The sequence below is a fragment of the Erinaceus europaeus genome, chromosome 1, assembly GCF_950295315.1.
Source record: "Erinaceus europaeus chromosome 1, mEriEur2.1, whole genome shotgun sequence".
NCBI lineage: Eukaryota > Metazoa > Chordata > Mammalia > Eulipotyphla > Erinaceidae > Erinaceus > Erinaceus europaeus.
The window spans coordinates 47,722,703-47,742,739 of record NC_080162.1 but is presented as its reverse complement, the minus strand read 5'-3'; the positions used below and the strand labels follow the sequence as shown (position 1 = coordinate 47,742,739).

Sequence of the window (20,037 nt, the reverse complement as noted above, 5' to 3'; positions counted from 1 at the left end):
GGTAGCACAGCGGGTTAAGCGCACGTGGCCCAAAGCGCAGGAACTGGATTAAGGATCTTGGTTCGAGCCCCCGGCTCCCCACCTGCAGGGGAGTCGCTTCACAGGCGGTGAAGCAGGTCTGCAGGTATCTATCTTTCTCTCCCCCTCTCTGCCTTCTCCTCCTCTCTCCATTTCTCTCTGTCCTATCCAATAACGACGACATCATCAACAACAACGGCTACAACAATAAAACAACAAGGGCAACAAAAGGAAATAAATAAAATTAAATTAAAAAGAGAAAATAACCCTGGAGGCAAGAAAAAAAAAAGAAATCTTTGTGCATAACCATTGTGCTATCTTCCCCTTATCAATAATTTACTAAATTAGAGAATTAAGTTTGTGAGGAGAGTCTTGGTGAAACTCTAAAAACCAAGTAGTGTGACATCTTTAAATCGTCCCCAATTAGGTTGTTTCTCTTCTCCTTCTCCCCTTAACCCCCCCCCCATTGCTCTTTATTGGTGCTGGGACTTTGTACAAGCCTTTGTGATCCACCACTCTCAGTGGACTCTTTCTCCCACCACCACCACCCTACAGAGTGGTGAGCAAGATGGAAGGAAAGAGAGAGTAGGAGAGACACCACAACACCACACAATTACTGCACCAGTCATAAAACTACAGTGCATGATGTTCCCGTGTGGTGCCAGGGACTTGAACTTAGGCCCTTGCACATGGTTAAGTATGCTCTCTACTGGTTAAGTTTTCATCTGTCTCCTAGTTTTCTTCTTTTAAAGATTTTCTTTTCACCTATTTGTTTTATGAGAGATCAGAACACCACTCCCACAAATATAGTGCTGGGAATATTGGTTTTTCACACATGCGAGTCCTATACTCTTCCCACTGAGCCATCTCCCTGGTTGTGAAAGTTTGGTTCTTAAAGAGATCTTGTCTGTTCCACTTAGAAGCAGCATTAGGAAACCTTTATTGTGGATAAAGATAAAGAAAATTATCTTTTACTCAGAAATTGTCAAGCCATAAGCAATAGCAATGGATTTTAAAAATCACTTCAAGAGAATTAAATCTTTTTTATACAAATTACTATTTCATTTTCCATCTAGATACTAAAACACACCTGCAAATGGGAAGCTTTGTTAGTGGTGAGGCAGTGCTGCAAGTGTCTCTCTTTCTCTCTCCTCTATCTCCCTTCCCTCTCAAATTTCTCTGTATATCAGAGAGAGAGAGAGAGAGAGAAAGAGAGAATTAAGGAAGATGCAGTCAAGGGGAGGGTGCTGGCACAGTCCATGAACACTGGACTCTCAAGCATGAGATCTTGAGTTTGATCTCTACCATTGCATATACCAGAACAATGCTTGGGTTCTCCCCTCCACCATCCACCCCACCCCCTCTTTTTGCCTTCAGAGTTATGGCTGCAGTTCGTTGCCTGCACTATGAATCCACTGCTCCTAGATGCCATTTGTTTCCTTTTTTAAAAAATTATTTACTTTCCCTTTTGTTGTCCTTGTTGTTTTATTGTTGTTGTAGTTATTATTGTTGTTGTTGCTGATGTCATCATTGTTGGATAGGACAGAGAAAAACAGAGAGGAGGGGAAGACAGAGAGGGGGAGAGAAAGATAGACACCTGCAGACCTGCTTCACCGCTTGTGAAGTGACTTCCCTGCAGGTGGGGAGCTGGGGGCTGGAACCGGGATCCTTATGCCCGTCTTTGTGCTTTGCATCACCTGCACTTAACCCGCTATGCTACCACCCGACCCCCAATTTTTTTCCATTTTTTATTGGCTAGGACAAGAAAGAAATTGAGAGCAGAGGGGAAGATAGAGAGGGGGAGAGAAAAATAGACACCTGCAGGCCTGCTTGACCGCTTGTGAAGTGAACCCCCTGTGGGTGGGGAGCTGGGATCGTTGCATGGGTCCTTGTGCTTTGTACTATGTGTGCTACTGCCCGGCCCCCTCTCTCTCTTTCCCTATCTCATTAATAAACAAATCCTTTAAAAGTAACTAATAAAAAAATACAAACTAAGTAAGGCTTGAGGTTTGGAAGATCTGACTGTCCCTCCCTGGGAATAGTCATGGATATATATATTCCCTTTTGTTGCCCTTGTAGTTTTATTGTTGTAGTTATTGTTATTGATGTCAGTGTTGTTGGATAGGACAGAGAGAAATGGAGAGGGGGGGAAGACAGCAAGGGGGAGAGAAAGACAGACACTTGCAGATCTGCTTCACCGCTTGTGAAGCGACTCCCCTGCAGGTGGGGAGCTGGGGGCTCAAACCGGGTTCCTTACGCCGGTCCTTGCGCTTTGCACCACCTGCGCTTAACCTGCTGCACTACTGCCCAACTCCCTTATATTTATATAAATATATTTATCTTTTTTTCTTTATTTTAGTCACCAAGGTTATTGCTGGAATTTGGTGCCTGTATGGCTCCACAGTTCCCAGTTACTCTTTTTTTTTTTTTAAGTAAGAGAGAGCACAAGACAGAAAGAAAGACCCCTATGACACTCTTCCACTGCTCATGTAGCATCCCTCTCTGCAGGTAGGGGCCAGGGGCTTGAATCTGGGTCCTTGTGCATGGTAATGTGTGTACTCTGCCGGGTGAGCCACCACCCAGCCCCCATCATTACATTGTTTTGGTCTTGATTACACTAAGACAAAAATCTTACAAATACCTTTGTATTGATAAGGCACTTGCCTGGACAGAACTGGTTAAAGGAGTATTTGTAATGGAACTCTTCTTGGCCTATAGTCTTCTTTATCCTAATTGTAATACTAAAAGAATGTACCTGGTGAGGTTTCTCCACCATCTTCTGTAATTTGATATTTAATCATTAAATCTTCCTCAACTGCATATGCTCATTTCCCCCTCCTAAGTATGCATGCTTTTTCCTGGAAAAGGCATATATGTAGACAGTTACATCACACTAACTCTACTGGGCATGTCAAAATAATGCTGTGGACATGGATTTGAGTTTGATTTTTAAAACTTGACAGTGATTAATAGAACATGTATAGTTTTTTGTTTGTTTGTTTTTGCTTTGTTTTTGTTTTTTACTAGAGCACTGCTCAGCTCTGGCTTATGGTGGTGTGGGGAGTTGAACCTGGGACTTCGAAGCCTCAGGCATGAGAGTCTGTTTGCATAGCCATTATGCTATCTATCCCCGCCTGAGCATGTATAGTTTTTAATTTTAAATATTTTGGAGAAGGAAAACTCGCATGTTCAAAATCTGGTGAAAATAAAGTTTTCTTAGAAAAAAAATCTCTTTCCAAAATGACTTTCTAGTAGAAAATGTGATAGTTTATGTGACAGGGCCTAATAATGCATTTTTTTTTAACTACTGATTTAATAATGATGAACAAGATTGTAAGATAACAGGTACAATTCATGATGTATTTTTGCTTTAAAAATAACTTTTCCAACAACCCACTATTTACTGGGCCTCTTCCATCTGACAACATTATGTTATTATTGTCACTTATTATGTTGTACAAAAGGAAATGTGATCACTTAACCTGCATCCTAGTGAGAAAGAGAAGCATCAAATAGTTACATAAATAAATGCAAAATTTTAGCTGTGTGAGATGTATTCCTGAAGCATAGAATAGGATTTGAACTGGCTAAGAAGTCAGGTAGTGGAAATGTCCTGTGACATTAGGATGATTATCAAGTAAAGAACAGAGCCAAGCCAAAGGTGTATGTATTTAAAGAGCAAAAGGCCCCTAGTGTGACTGGAACTCCAACAAAGGGATACATATATGACACTAGATACCTTCCTAGGGGTCAAACCATGCAGACTTTTGTTGGTGCTACCTGCATTTCAGATGCAAGTCAACACAATCAGATTTATCTTTTGCAAAAATTATTCTGGAAGCCCTTGGAGAACGGAGAACAAGGGGTCAAGAATGATTGACCCTAGAAGCTATGGCAGGGGTGCAGAGATGAAATGGTGGTTGGATGGACTAGCTAGGGTGGTGGAGATGACAGTGGAGAGAAGCAGGGAGATTTGAGTGATGTAGGGAAGATAATAGTCACAGGATTTGGTTCTGTAATGGATGTGGGGTTGAGGGAAGACTGACTCCCAGTTTCCCAGCTTGCCTAATGGAAGAGAGAGTGATAGAGCCCTTCAAAGAGAACCAAGTATGGGAGGAGTTCAGGTAAGGGGGAGTCCAAGCCTTTATTGATGGGACCAATATATCTAATCATCGCTTTCATTTCTACTCTTTCGAACAGGGTAACTTCTTTCAAAATATTGGTTCTATCACTCTGTTTGCTGTTTTTGGTACAGCAATTTCCGCTTTTGTAGTAGGCGGAGGAATTTATTTTCTGGGTCAGGTAAGAAAAAATATTTGAACTTTCTTGAAACTCTACATTCTTAGAGTGAGGTGGTGTAGAAACACTCCATGGGGCTTGAGTTTCAGATTCAAAGTAATTGTTCTAGAAGGAAATTCAAACTCAGATCAGGCACAGTAAAGGCATGCAAAAATTATTTCTAAATGTTTATGAAGGACTTTGGAGTCTAGAATTGAGTGAACCTTTTTCACATTCTCCTGAAACTATTTGATATTATATGCAAAATAGTATTGTCTTAATTTAGACTACCTAAAAATATAAAACATCAAAATCTTCAAATTATAACAATTTTAGTTATGCTGTCAGAATGAATCATGTTTAATAAATTTTTTATCATTGTATTCATTCAATTCTAAGTTGCCCACCTATAAAATTATATGCTCTGAATTTCTCACTGTTGCTAAACCAGTTCCAAGTGTTATTGAGCTCTCCGTACTTTGGCTTCGAATTAATTTGAATTCATTTAAAGATGTATGTAAGATGATACTTCCAGCTTTAGCATTATCTGTGTTTATGCATGTCACATTTCTTTTCTTATCACTTGCAAAAAGAAAATTGCCTTCCCTGGTTCTATAAAGTATGTTGAGGTCTGGCATCTCAGTGACCAGCAGATTGTTTGTATGCATGTTAGATATGTCTGCTTCTTTTGATAGTTATAGACTAGAGACCATTTCTTCTGATTTTCACTTTTACCACAAACTCAAATAACCCAGAATAAATCTGTTTGTCAAGCAACCTTCCTCATTGCTCAGCTTCTAGTATCAAATAGGAAGAAAGAAAAAACTGTAGAGAAAACCATCATAATTAATTTGCTGGAAAACATAGCATTCTATTCTTACTTTTATTGTATGATGATTGATTTATGTGCTTAAATGAAAACTTAGAGTTTTCTTTATTTTTTTTCAAGTAGTTTGGGGACTGAAGATTAATGTCCTTATTAGTCTATATTAAAGCACTAATAGGCATTTTAATCTTCTTGGCTGTTCTCCAGGGATTTTCTTTTGTGTCTTTGTGTTTGTGTGTTTTATTTTACAGGCTGATGTAATCTCTAAACTCAACATGACAGACAGGTAAACCTTTCATACTATAATAGCCATGTTACTACTTTTCAGACTGGAAAGTTTCTCATCTTGATTTCTGGGTATGGTGCTTCTCTAATTCCCTCTTTTCTCTCTCTCTCTCTCTCTCTCTCTCTCCCTCTCTCTCTCCATCTTACTGGTAATTTCCACCATAGAATTTATTCTGAATTAATTTTTATATTTGAAATGAATCAAAATTTATTAAGGAGGTTTGAGGATCTCTAATCAGAGTATTACTGACTAAAATGATTGATTTAGTTTAAGTGCTGCAGGGGGAAATCTTTGGCCAGATACCTGCCCTCCCCCATACCACCTGCTACACCATTGTCTTTTTTATTACTAAGAATCATCTTCAGTTAATTTCTAATGTAAAGGTAGGTATCACAACATTCAAACCTTAAACCTAGTGCTAAGAAAACTGGTCAGTGATAGAGAAAACTTTACTTGATCATTTCTTGTGAAATTGAACTGAACCAATAGTTGAGATGTTTCGGAGGGAGAGTAAAAGAACTGCCCACTAGACAAGTATTATAAGAACCAGGTAAGAGTTTTCCTCTGTGTGTTCAGACGTTTCGTTTTCTGTTAGAAAGTGACTATCCCACAATTGGAGACTTCTCTGGGGAAAACTGAACAGCAGGGGCAAAGCCAAACCACTCCAAGGTCTGACGGAGCTCAAACAGAACAGAACCACTCTGTCTCTAGAGGAAGTGGTCTGGGTGCCACTCGCAGTTCCTTCTAGCAGTCACCCATGTGGGACAGTGGACTCAGAATTGTCGATTTCATTTCAAAAAAGGCCAGTTTTCTCAGTTTTATAGATACTTGTTCCATATTTTATTTATATTTTTCTCTCCTTAATTATATATATTTTTATTTATTATAGAAACAGAAAATTTGAGAGGGGAGAAGGAGATAGGGAGGGAGAGAGACACCTGCAACCCTGCTTCATCACTCATGAAGTTTCCCACCTGCAGGTGGGGACCAGGGGCTTTGAACCCGGGTCCTTGAGCGCTGTAATGTGTGCGCTTAACCAGGTGTGCTACCTCCTGGCCCAATTTACATTTTTCTAGTTTTTATCCATTTATTTATTTTCCTTTTTAAAATATTTTTATTTAATTATTATTGGATAGACACAGAGAGAAGTTGAGAGTGACAGGGAGAGAGACAGAGACCTGCAGCCCTGCTCCACCACTCGTGAAGCTTTTCCCCACAGGTTTTCCCAGGGGCTTGAACCCAGATCCTCGCACACTATAATGTGAGTGCTTAACCAGATGCACCACCATCTGGCCCCCATTTTTCTAGTTTTTAAATGCTGACAATTTAATCAACTTTTGAAAACACCATGCAGATCAGACATGAGGCCAATAAACTTCTCTTGTGTAAAAATGGCAAAAATAACTGGGTTACACAGGAGTGTTTTATTTTGGTGATATTTTTATGAAGAGATATTTTCTTCTCCAGTATATTTGAATTCTGTTTGTTTCCTTTTTGTTTTGTTGGCCTGGGATGGGGGAAAATTGGATCATGAAAGTGTGAAGTGGAGAAGTAGAAGAAGTTTTTTTTTTTTTTTTTTTTTAACAAAAGAGAGAAATAGAAGAAATGATGGCAAGGTTCAATGGCTTCTTAGATTCAGAGTCCTGACAATGATTCAGCAGTTCTTGTTTCAGACTTGCCATATTCTCTGTCAGAAATACTCTGCCCCAATCCCCAACCAAACAAATGTGTTATATAATTTATGAAATATAATTTCCACTTAACTTGTTATTATGGACATTTCAAACATACAGAGAACTTGAAGCATTGACAGTGGACACCTATATGGCCATCCCCTAGATTCTACAATTACCTTTGCTCTTTTTGTATGAATAAAGGTATTTTCTTTTCTTTGTGATTTAATATTGATTTACAAAATTATAACAGGTATAATTCTGCACTGACCCACCACCAGAGTTCTATATCCCCATTCCCTCCACTGGAAGACAGTAGCTCTCCCAATTGCGGATATGGGTTGACTATTATTTTTATAACTATCTGTCTGTATACATATTTGCACCCCACCCTTTTTTATGGTCCTGCCTTCCTTTCTTTTCTAAGTCACACCTATACCTGTTACTACTTCTGAATGTCCCTCCTCTTCTCTCTGCGGGTCCTGATGGAGCTGGAGTTCAGAGCCCTCTGGTTATCTTCCCCTGTCATTTCTCTCCCTCCGGGAGTGTGGGCCAAAATTCTCTACTGAGTGCAGAAGGTGGGAGTTCTGGCTTCTATAATTATTTCTTCCCTGGACACAGGCATTGGCAGGTCAATCCACACCCCAGCCTAATACAGATCTTTTCATCTCCATCCCACTACCCATTCTTGAATCCATCTTCTAGTTCCCTCTGATTTCCAGTCCAGGTTGTCATAAGGACTAAGAATTAAAAAAAATAAAAAGGCTTCTGTCAGTGTAACTGAAATTCAACACAAGCTAGTTTCAGCTAAAAAAAAAAAAAAAAGGTAACACATAAACAGAGTTGTGGCTTCTGGTCTGACAGTCTCCAGGGTCCCAAAATGTCAGGAACTTCTCTATTGACTGTCTCAGTCAGTCTTTTGCCTCATGTAACAGCTTTGCTAAGTCTGAGCTCACATGACCCCTCACTTCAGCTGTGCCATGCCAGAAGGGCCAACCTAATTGCCAATGACCTGGTAAAATTCCTGGCACTGGCCCTCATTGGCCATACATGGGCTCCCTGCCCACTCCTAGAGCTCCAAGCATCTGTGAGGATGAGAATGTGGCTCCCTAATGGAAAATTGGAGAATGTTAAGTGCTGAGCAGAGGGACCCCTGGCTGTCTGCTCTTCTCTCTATTAGCTGTGACTGGAGGAAGGGCCAGCTGAACCGCACTGTCAGCACACAATGTCCCTCTCTTTCAGGACAAATTTTTTAGATACTCTTCTGCTTCCAAGGCCCCCTTACTGTGTCCCACTGAGTTATAAGAGTGGGGATGAAAGAGGAAAAGGAGTGACAAGAAGCTTTGAGGCTGCTGTGTGAGGGCACCAAGGACACAGCCAACCAAACATGGATTCCCAATTCGGCATTCCTGTGTATCACTTTCTTTCCTTCTCTCCGCACTTCACTTTCACCCTTTCATCTTCCTACTTCCTGCTTCTTTGCTTTCCACAAATATCCCTAGTTGTCAGGGATATTTTATCAGGGATATAGTTGTCAGGATTTTGCTCTAGACTGACTTTCAGATAGAGGTAGAGACAGAGGGAGTGAGAAAGATAACACAGCCCCAGAGCTTCCCCAAATGTGGTAGGAACCAGTCTCAAACCAGGGCCATGCACATGACAGAGCAGGTGCACTAGCCAAGAGAGCCAGTGCCAACTCTTTTTTTTTTTTAAGTTTTTATTTATTGATTGATGAGAAAGATAGGAGGAGAGAGAGAAAGAACCAGACATCACTCTGGCACATGTGCTGCCAGGGCTTGAACTCAGGACCTCATGCTTGAGAGTCAAGTGCTTTGTCTACTACGCCACCTTCTGGACCACCAACTCTTTTTTTTTAGAGAGGATGGGGGCCAGGCAGCACACCCAGTTAAGTGCATATATCACCATGCTCAAGGACCTGGGTTTGAGCCTTTGTTCCCCACCTCCAGGATGGATGCTCCACAAGCAGTGAAGCAGGTCTGCGGGTTTCTTTCTCTCCTTCTATCTCAATTTCTCTCTGTCCTATCCAGAGAGAGAGAGAGAGAGATACCACAGCACTGCTTCACTATTCATGGAGGTTTTCCTGTGTTAGTACTTTCATATGGTGCTGGGGTTCAAGACCTATTACATGGCCTCGTACTTGCTCTACCTGGAAATTACCTCCAGAGTCCTGCCAGGTTATTCTTTCTTCAGCATCCTAGTTTCGTGTAACCCTTGCCAATCTAAACTGGTGTTGGCCAGGGAAATAGCATAATGGTTATGCAAATGACTTTCATGCTTGAGTACCACCATAAGCCAGAGCTGAGCAGTACTCTGACTAAAAATCATCATCATAATAAAAAAGTAATAATAACACCCTGAATTGCTCCTAAGTCTCTTGATATTATTATATCCAGTGTAAGACCCAACTCTGAGCCAGATTACCTGTGTTAACCTAAACTTCACCTAAAACTAACTGGCCACAGTTTTCTCTAGTTACACCCCCTCATCTGGCTATGTATTTTTGAGTAAGATGTAAAAATGGTTAGAACAACAATGATTGCGATGTAGTACATGCCATATAAATGTTGTTGTTCTTAGTAACCTCAGTGTCTGAAACACTTTTGGGAAATAGTACATATTTGCTGGAGACAGACCTCCATAGGTGCTGCCGGTAAGAGCCACTAGACTGGTGGGAGGAGCATTGCTATTTGCCGTCCCAAATACCGATCTCCTGAAGCGTGCTGGAGTTGTTGATGGCTATTGGTACTTTCTTAGGTGTTACAAATTTGAGTGGAGGCTAGAGTCAATCACAGATGGTAGCAAGGGGCAAAGTAAAAGTCATACCCAGAGTATTTGAGGAAGGTCCCTAAACCATTAGAGTTCTAGTTGTTCTGACCAAGAAGGCTAAGAAGTCTAATGTATTTAATCAGAAATTTTCTGTTACCATGCACAAGGACCCAGAGCCCCTGGTCCCCACTTGTGTGTGTGTGTGTCGGGGGGGCTTCATAAATGGTGGAGAAAGACTGCAGGTGTCTCTCTGTCTCTCTCTCTTCCTCTCCCTCTCAGTTTCTCTCTGTTCTATCAAATAAAAAATTAAATAATCTTCTATAACTCATTAGTCAAAATAAAATCTTGGTACTTATGGTGGAAAGCCAGACCACTCTGACAACTCCTTTTAGAGTGAACCTGTCACTGTTCAATCCACCACATCAATCAGATAAGTATAACTGGAAAATAATAATAATACTATCTTATGTAAGTTACTGCATCTGTCGTATGTGCTATTATATCAGCTACATACTTTGACTTTACTGTTTTAACATGTGGCCAGAGTAATAAGTACTATAGAATATCCCTCCTTCCTTTTGTCATCTTTGCAGTTTCGCATTTGGCTCTCTTATTTCTGCTGTTGATCCAGTGGCTACTATTGCTATTTTCAATGCCCTTCATGTGGACCCAGTGCTCAACATGCTGGTTTTTGGTGAGAGTATTCTCAACGATGCTGTCTCCATTGTGCTAACCAAGTAAGTGCACTTTCTTCAGGGATGGAACTGAAGGTTCTTTTAAGAAAGGGACAGCTGTACCCAGGCTGCCGCAGGTATCGTTGTTTAACCTCAGGCATTGGTTCATGCCATCTGTCTGTTCTGACAAGCCTAAGGGTGGTCCCAAGAATATTGTCAGTTTGGGGTGACTTGCAGAGAAGAATCCATTTAAAAAAAAATCTTTTTGGTCATCACCAGGGCTTCATTGCTCTGGGCTTTTTTTAGATAGAGGAAGAGAGGCAGAGAGAAAGGGAAAGAGACCACAGCACTGAAGCTTTTCCCATTGCAGTAGGCGCTGCTTTCAAAACTGTAAAACTTTTTCAAATATTCAGTGGTATTACTGCCCTGGTTGACAGGTCCTAGGAGATTAAAGATAAATTATAAAATGTCAAGAAGGGGTGGAGATAGATAGCATAATGGTTATGCAAACAGACTGTCATGCTCCAAAGTCCCAGATTTAGTCCTGCACCACCATAAGCCAGAGCTGATCAGTGCTCTGGTTAAATAATAACAACAACAACATGTCAAGAAGTCACTGGGAAGAGGAGACGAATTTACACTAATATCAAATGCATTAATTTGATCTAGGAATGTTTCCTTGGACTCCAAATTTTATTATATTTATTAACATATATTTTATTATATTTATTAACATATATTTAACATATATTTCCCAGAAAACTAAGAAGCATAGACAGTCAAAACAACTGCAGAGAAGAGCTCTGGTCTAAGAGATGAGCTCAGACAATTTTAGGGACTGATCTGTGTCAGCATGTCAGAGAGTAGAATTTTGGGAGGTGGTAGGTAGTGACGCACCAAGTTGAGTGCACAGGCTACAAGACACAAAGACCTAGGTTCAAGTCCCAGGCCCCTACCTGCAAGGGGAAATCTTCACAAGTGATGAAGCAGGGCTGCAGGTGTCTCTCTCCTTCTCTATCTCTCCACTCCTCCCTTGATTTCTTTCTGTCTTTACCCAAATAAATTTAAAAAAAAATTTTTTTAAAGAGTAGAATTTTCACTATGCAAACCTTGACTTGTTTTCTTGTTGTAGGATTCTTTGCTAAGCATAACTACTCTGTGATAGCAAAGCTTTGTTATAGACAGCATTTGGAATTCTCATTTTGGAATAAAGTCATATTTTATAGTGGAAAGTGCCTAGGTTTGGGAGTCAAGATACATAGCTGTGTAGCCCTGGGTCTGCTCCTTTACCTCTCTAACTACAAGCTTTTCAGTAGGAAAGTGAAAATGCTAACAACTCAATCTGGGACTCATTTGAAGGTTGACTAGTTAAATATATTATGTGAAAAGCATCTTACCTCAGTTAATGTAAGTTCCTTTTTTCTTCTATTCCTGCTCCCACTTACTTCACCTCTGTTTTTCTCCCACTTTTGCAGGAAGAACCTACCAAATGTAGCTTAATTGCATAAAGTGCTGACAGCTCTTAAGACAAAATACACTTTTAAATATTTTTGTTAGTTTAAAATAAAGATATAGGGGAGTTGGGCTGTAGCGCAGCGGGTTAAGAGCATGTGGCGCAAAGCACAAGGACCAAAGGAAGGATCCCAGTTCGAACCCCGGCTCCCCACCTGCAGGGGAGTCACTTCACAGGTGGTGAAGCAGGTCTGCAGGTGTCTGTCTTTCTCTCCCCCTCTCTGTCTTCCCCTCCTCTCTTCATTTCTCTCTGTCCTATCCAACAACGACAACAATAATAACTACAACAATAAAACAAGGGCAACAAAAGGGAATAAAATAAATAAATATTTTAAAAAATAAAATAAAGATATATTCTTCATGTACAAGTGTCTTCACATTAGCAAAAAAGAAAGAAAGGTTACTTGTATTACTACCCAGAGATAATTACAGTTAACAATTGGTAGGAGTATTATATAGTCTATTTAGATGGGCTTATATCCTGTTACATATATTATGTTGGAAATTTTCCATTGGACAGAATTAATAAATTGATCTTATACAATGTCATTTTACTTGTTACAGAGTATCCTTTTTTTATTTTGTTATTTATTTTGTATTTTTTACCAGAGCACTGTTCAGCTCTGGTTTATTGTGGTACAGGGGATTGAACCTGGGACTACGGAGCCTCAGGCATGAGAGTCTCTTTGCGTAACCATGATGCTATCCACCCCCACCCCAGAGTTTCTTTTCTTATGGATGCACATAATCCACAATATTGTTCATTTTCTTGTTTATCTCTTGACAGAAATGTCTGTAGCTTTATTAGGAAATCATGACATGTCAGGGGTGCCTTCTGGCAGCTGAGACAATCATGACATATCATGCTAATAAAATTTTCTAAAATCTGGGCTAGGTTCTGCAAAAGACTGTCATGCCTGAGGCTCTGAGAATCCGAGGTTTAATCCCCAGCATCACCATAAGCCAGAGCTGAACAGTTCCATGATGTGTGTGTGTGTGTGTGTCCTCTCTCTCTCTCTCTCTCTCTCTCTCTCTCTCTCTCCATATATATTTCATTAAAATAAAAAATATTTAATTTTTTTTCTAAAATATGATGGTAATATTTTTTCTTACTTAACATCTACTCTAAACTCTTGTTTTTTTCTTAGCCTTTTGTTGTTGTTGTTTTCAAATCGTGTGTGAGAAAGGAGGATATCTATGAGAGAGAGGAACAGAAGCAAGAGCACTACCCTGGCACATGTACAGCACTGGGGATTGAACCAGGAAGCTCAGGCATATAAGTCCTACACTCTACCTGCTGAACTTTTTCCCTGACTTTTACTCTGAACATTGAAAAAAAAATTTTAATTAAAAAAAAAAAAACAGTATTTCGCAGCTCTCATTTATGCTGATGATGGAGACTGAACCTAGGACCTCCGATTCCTCGGACTTTTGCCCGATTGATGGTGTTATCTCCCCAGCCTTGAACACATTTCTTACCCTTTTTAGTTTTTACTTTTATCTTGTGCCCTGTCTGCACAGATTAAACAATTGTGGTAAAGGATTTTGCCCAAATTGGAAATGATGCTGTGAGTTATTTTTATATAGTATTTGCTAAACTCAATTGCTTTGTCACTAGTGTCCAACCTCCTTTTATAAGTCAAAAGTAGGGCTTTTTTCTGAGTATTTCCAGGTCACTTTGACATAAAAAAGACCAAAGATTATATTTTCTTTTTACAATATGAAATGATGGAATCGGAGAGGGAGATAGCATAATAGTTATACAAAGAGACTCTCATGCCTTAGGCTCCACAAAGTCCCAGGTTCAATCCCCCTCACCACAAGCCAGAGCTGAGAAGTGATCTGATAAAGAAAAAAAAGATGGAATCATCTTTTCCTTGAAAAAGCTTTTCCTGGGGGCTAGGCAGTAGTACAGCGGGCTAAGCGCACATGGCACAAAGCGCAAGGACCGGGTAAGGATCCTGGTTCGAGCCCCCAGCTCCCCACCTGCGGGTGGGAGGGGGGGCACTTCACAAGCAGTGAAGCAGGTCTGCAGGTTTTTCCCTCCTCTCTCGATTTCTCTCTGTCCTGTCCCAACAACAACAACAGCTATAACAATAACAAGGGCAACAAAATGGGAAAAATAGCTTCCAGGAGCAGTGGATTCATAGTGCTGTCACTGAGCCCCAGAGATAACCCTGGAGGCAAAAAAAGCTTTTCCTAGAAAAGTGCTTTTTCAAATAGATCACCTATGATGACAGTTCCCCAAATTGGATCTGTGGACCACATGCCTAGATAGTGTCCAGTCTTCACCTCCACCACTGTTGGTGCACAGGCTTGGGTCAGAACTATCTGCAGACCAATGTCTTGCCCCACTAATTCTTCCAACTGGTAATAGATGCTCATCTAGCATTAGCCTTTGGTGAGGGTCATTTATGTGCCAAGCAGTGCTCAGAGACCAGTGGGACTTGACCAACTCATCCAAGATGGGAGAAGGATACTCAGAGACAGGTGAGCATGGTACCTTGGGTATAAGGGAAAAATAACCATGTGCCCAGTTATCTTGCAAGCTGATCAGCATTTCCAAATAGAAGTTATAAATGGGCATTGGGAGAGTAACTACATGATAGACCTGGCTTTTCTCTTTTTCCTTCTTTCTTTTTTTCTTTTTATTTTTATTGTGTGTGTGTGTGTGTGTGTGTGTGTGTGTGTGTGTGTGTGTGTAATATATAAGGAAGCTGTCATCAGGTTTCCTTGGTTACAAGGTTAAAAACACACTTTGTTTTTAAGAATTATACTTCAGGGCCAGGTTATCTTGGCACACCTGGTTGAGTGCACATGCTACAATGCACAAGGACCTGGGTTTGAGTCCCTGGTCCCTATCTGCAGGGGGAAAGCTTTGCAAGAGGTGCTGGTTTCTGTCTCTCTTCCTCTCTCTCTTTCCTTCATTCTTGATCTCTGGCTGTCTCTATTCAATAAATAAATAAAGATAATTTGTAAAAGAATTATATTTCTGCAAAGCGCAAGGACCAGCGTAAGGATCCCAGTTTGAGCCCCTGGCCCCCCAACTGCAGGGGGGTTGCTTCACAGGCGGTGAAGCAGGTCTTCAGGTGTCTTATCTTTCTCTCCCCCTCTCTGTCTTCCCCTCCTCTCTCCATTTCTCTCTGTCCTGTCTAACAATGACAACATCAATAACAATAATAATAACTACAACAATAAAAAACAAGGGCAACAAAAGGGAAAATAAATAAATATTTTTTTAAAAGAATTGTATTTCATAAATTGTCATTTTCAAATTGATTTGACACATTTATCTTTGTAACTGAATATGTGAACAAGTGCCCCCTTTTTAAAATGTTTTCACTTTTATAAGTGCCAAAAAGCTAAGTATTTTCTATTTCTTCATTAATTTTAATTAAATTATTTTTAACTTTGATTTGTTTCTATGACAACGTACTGAAATAATTGATGTAGAGGAAACCTTTTGTTCTCTCTGACTATATTGCTTACATTTACACATGAAATCTGAAGCAGCATTTTCTTGTATCCTTTATTATGTGAGAAACCTGACCTGGTAAAATAAAATGTTGCAGATTATCAAGCCAGAAAGGGTTTCATATTCTTTTATCTTGAATTCAGGAACCATTGACCTCAGCCCTGGCTCTGCTATTAACCCTTGGGGTAACCTCACCTAGTTAGTCTCTTTGGTTGGTTGGTTGGTTGGTTGGTTGGTTGGTTAGTTAGTTAGCCTCCTCTGCACAGAGAGGAAGCAGCGATACCAGTTTATGTACTAGGCATGACAGCAAGATGAGGTGAGAGCTGGACACAAAGCATGTGGTTTCCAGATCCTTTTCAGAACCATGTTATCTTTGCCTTCAAAAGTTCTTTCCTGACACTAGGAGAGCACAGACCTGGTAGGGTGCATGTCTCACCCATGTGTGAGGCCCACATTCCAGCTGAGTACCACATTGGAGGTCCCATGAATGGCACTGGGGAAACTCCGTAAATTGTGGAGCAGTGCTGTGGTGCCCCCTCCGCTCTCCAAAAATGAAGACTAGAAAATTGGTGGTCCGGGAGGTGGTGCAGTGGATCTAGCATTGGACTCTCTCGCATGGGGTCCTGAGTTCAATCCCTGACGGCACGTGTACCAGAGTGATGTCTGGTTCTTTCTCTCTCTTCTATCATTTCTCATGAATAAATAAATAAAACCTTTTTTTTTAAAAAAAGGGAGGTCGGGCGGTAAAGCAACGGGTTAAGCGCAGGTGGCGTAAAGCTCAAGGACTGGCGTAAGGATCCCAGTTTGAGCCCCCGGCTCAAACTCCTGCAATGGGTGGCTTCACAGCGAGTGAAGCAGGTCTGCAGGTGTCTTTCTCTCTCCCTCTCTGTCTTTCCCTCCTCTCTCTATTTCTCTCTGTCCTATCCAACAATGATGACAGCTATAACAACAATAATAACAACAAGGGCAACAAAAGGGAATAAATAAATAAAATTTAAAAACTAAAAAAAATTTTAAAGAAAAAAGAAAATTGAACTGGGGAGACATCTTAGCAGTATTGCTCATATGATAGGCCTCAGTTCACTCCCCAGCACTACATTTAAAAACAAACAAGAAAAAAAAATTCTCTCTCTATAAGAATCCCCATGTAGACTCCCAGCATTCCTCAAGGTGGGGTGGGATGTTAACCTCTGATATGCTAGAAAAGAAAGAGGGTGGGGGAACGTTGTGCCTTCAGGTGAGTTCATAAAACTTTCATGTAAAAAATGTTAGACTTCTTTTTTGCAGGACTCCTCAGATTTATGTTGTATCAATATTAAGCCCTCTGAATCACCACAATAGGCTTCCTGGGGCTATCTGAACAAGCTACCCTTTTATCATAGATTATCTGACTTTAAATTATATGACCTGGAGAGGTACCTCAGTGGGCAGTGTTTACTCCTTGTATATAGAAGGCTCCAGATTTTTTTTATTTCTTATTGGGGAATTAATGTTTTACATTCAACAGTAAATACAATACTTTGTACATGCATAACATTCCCCAGTTTCCCATATAACAGTACAACCCCCACTAGGTCCTCTGTCATGCTTCATGGACCTGTATTCCCCACCCCAGAGTCTTTTAATTTGGTGCGATATGCCGATTCCATTTCAGGTTCTACTTGTGTTTTCTTTTCTGATCTTGTTTTTCAACTTCGGCCTGAGAGTGAGATCATCCCATATTCATCCTTCTGTTTCTGACTTATTTCACTCAACATGAATTTTTCAAGGTCCATCCAAGATCGGCTAAAAACGGTGAAGTCACCATTTTTTACAGCTGAGTAGTATTCCATTGTGTATATATAGCACAACTTGCTCAGCCACTCATCTGTTGTTGGACACCTGGGTTGCTTCCAGGTTTTGGCTATTACAAATTGTGCTGCCAAGAACATATGTGTACACAGATCTTTTTGGATGGATATGTTGGGTTCCTTAGGATATATCCCCAGGAAAGGAATTGCAGGATCATAGGGTAGGTCCATTTCTAGCCTTCTGAGAGTTCTCCAGACTGTTCTCCACAGAGGTTAGACCAATTGACATTCCCACCAGCAGTGTAGGAGGGTTCTGTTGACCCCACACCCTCTCCAGCATTTGCTGTTATTACCTTTTCTGATGTATGACATTCTCACAGGAATGAAGTGATATCTCATTGTTGTCTTTATTTGCATTTCTCTGACAATCAGAGACTTGGAGCCTTTTTTCATGTGTTTCTCGGCCTTTTGGATCTCTTCTGTGGTGAATATTCTGTCCAAGTCCTCCCCCCATTTTTGGATGGGGTTATTTGTTGTCTTGTTGAGTTTGTCAAGCTCTTTATATATGTTGGTTATTAAACTCTTGTCTGATGTATGGCATGTAAAGATCTTCTCCCATTCTGTGAGGGGTCTCTTGGTTTCTTTTGCTGTACAGAAGCTTTTTAATTTGATGTAGTCCCATAGGTTTATACTTGCCTTAGTCTTCTTTGTAATTGGGTTTCATTGAAGAGGTCTTTAAAATATATGCGGAAAAGAGTTCTGCCAATATTTTCCTCTATGTATCTGATAGTTCCTGGTCTAACATCCAAGTCCTTGATCCACTTGGACTTTACTTTTGTATTTGGTGAAATACAGTGGTTCAGTTTCATTCTTCTGCGTGTTTCAACCCATTGTTTCCAACACCATTTGTTGAAGAGACTCTGCTTTCCCCATTTAATAGTCTGGGCACCTTTGTCAAAGATTAGATGTCCATAGGTGTGGGGGCTCACTTCTGGGCTCTCCATTCTATTCCACTGGCCAGGGTGTCTATTCATGTTCCAGTACGAAGCAGTCTTGATGACAATGGCCCTATAATACAATTTGAGATCTGGGAGTGTGATGCCTCTGGTTCTGTTCTTTTTTCTCAAGATTGTTGTGGCAATTCTAGGTCTTTTCTGGTTCCAGATAAACATTTGTAGCATTTGTTCTATTCTCCAAAAAAATGTGCTTGGGATCTTGATGGGGATAGCATTAAATTTGTAGATGGCTCTGGGTAGTATATTCATTTTGATGATGTTAATTCTTCCAACCCATGAACATGGAATATCTTTCCACTTCTTTGTGTCTTTTTCAATTTCCTTGAGTAGTGACTCATAATTTTCCATATACAAGTCTTTCACTTCTTTGGTTAGGTTTATTCCTAGATATTTTATTGTTTTAGTTGCTATAGTAAAAGGAATTGATTTCTGGATTTCAACTTCTTCTAACTTAGTGTTTGCATAGAGGAATGCCACTGACTTTTGAATGTTAACTTTATAGCCTGACACCTTACTGTATTTCCTGATGATTTCCAAAGGTTTCTTGCTGGATTCATTAGGTTTTTCTATGTATACTATCATGTCATATGCAAATAAGCAGGGATGCAGGTGTCTCAGTTTCTCTCCCTGTCTTCCCCTTCCTCTCAACTATGACTAACCAATCAATAAATAAACATAATTTTTAAAAATCACACTGGGGACTTGGGAGGTAGCTCAGAGATAGCAGGCATACATTGTATGTGTGCATCCCTGAGTTTAATCTTGGAATTTCATATGATTGAGTGGTTGACAGTGGTCTCTTCTCCTTTCCTCTCATTAAAAATAATAAATGAGGGGAGTCGCACAATAGCGCAGCGGGTTAGGCGTAGGTGGCGCAAAGCGCAAGGACTGGCATAAGGATCCCAGTTTGATCCCCGGCTCCCCACCTGCAGAGGAGTCGCTTCACAGGCAGTGAAGCAGGTCTGCAGGTGTCTGTCTTTCTCTCCCCCTCTCTGTCTTCCCCCTCCTCTCTCCATTTCTCTCTGTCCTATCCAAGAAAGACAACAATTGCAACAAAAAGGGGATAAATAAATAAATAAATACTTAATAAAAAATGTTTTTAAAAGAAGTAAGAGAGGGAAGGAAAGAAGTGGAGGCATTTGAGAAATAGAAGGTAGAGTCATATGTTCAGTCCCATACACCACCAGTGTTCTGGTTAAAAAAAAAAAAAAAAAGATAGCATCATCAAGAAGAGGATACCTAATAAGAATAACTTCATTTGGGTCGGAGTAGCAAAGAGACTCTCATTCCTGAGGCTCCAAAGTCCCAGATTCAATCCCCCACCCACCATAAGCCAGAGCTGATTAGTGCTCTGGTTTAAAAAAAGAAAAAGAAGAAAGCGCATGTGGCGCAAAGCGCAGGGACCAGCGTAAGGATCCCGGTTCGAGCCTCCGGCTCCCCACCTGCAGGGGAGTCGCTTCACAGGCGGTGAAGCAGGTCTGCAGGTGTCTATCTTTCTCTCCCCCTCTCTGTCTTCCCCTCCTCTCTCCATTTCTCTCTGTCCTATCCAACAACGAATTGCGTCAACAAGGGCAATAATAATAGCCACAACAAAGCTACAACAAGGGCAACAAAAGGGGGGGAAAAATGGCCTCCAGGAGCGGTGGATTCATGGTGCAGGCACCGAGCCCAGCAATAACCCTGGAGGAGGAAAAAAAAAAAA

The 20,037-nt window shown here is 40.6% G+C and overlaps 1 protein-coding gene across 6 annotated transcripts in view; it reads left to right on the top strand.

The window, feature by feature from the left end:
• SLC9A8 (solute carrier family 9 member A8) overlaps positions 1 to 20,037 on the top strand; it is a 104,375-nt gene that overhangs the window by 35,039 nt on the left and 49,299 nt on the right. For all 6 annotated transcript variants that reach the window (XR_009548296.1, XR_009548297.1, XM_007533186.3 and 3 more), the window contains 3 exons: positions 4,219 to 4,320; positions 5,374 to 5,408; positions 10,462 to 10,605. Coding sequence is in view for 4 of the 6 variants with exons in the window: in XM_007533186.3 (XP_007533248.1) it covers positions 4,219 to 4,320; positions 5,374 to 5,408; positions 10,462 to 10,605 (281 nt within the window). In the remaining 2 variants the exon portion in view is untranslated. The remainder of the gene's footprint in view (positions 1 to 4,218; positions 4,321 to 5,373; positions 5,409 to 10,461; positions 10,606 to 20,037) is intronic.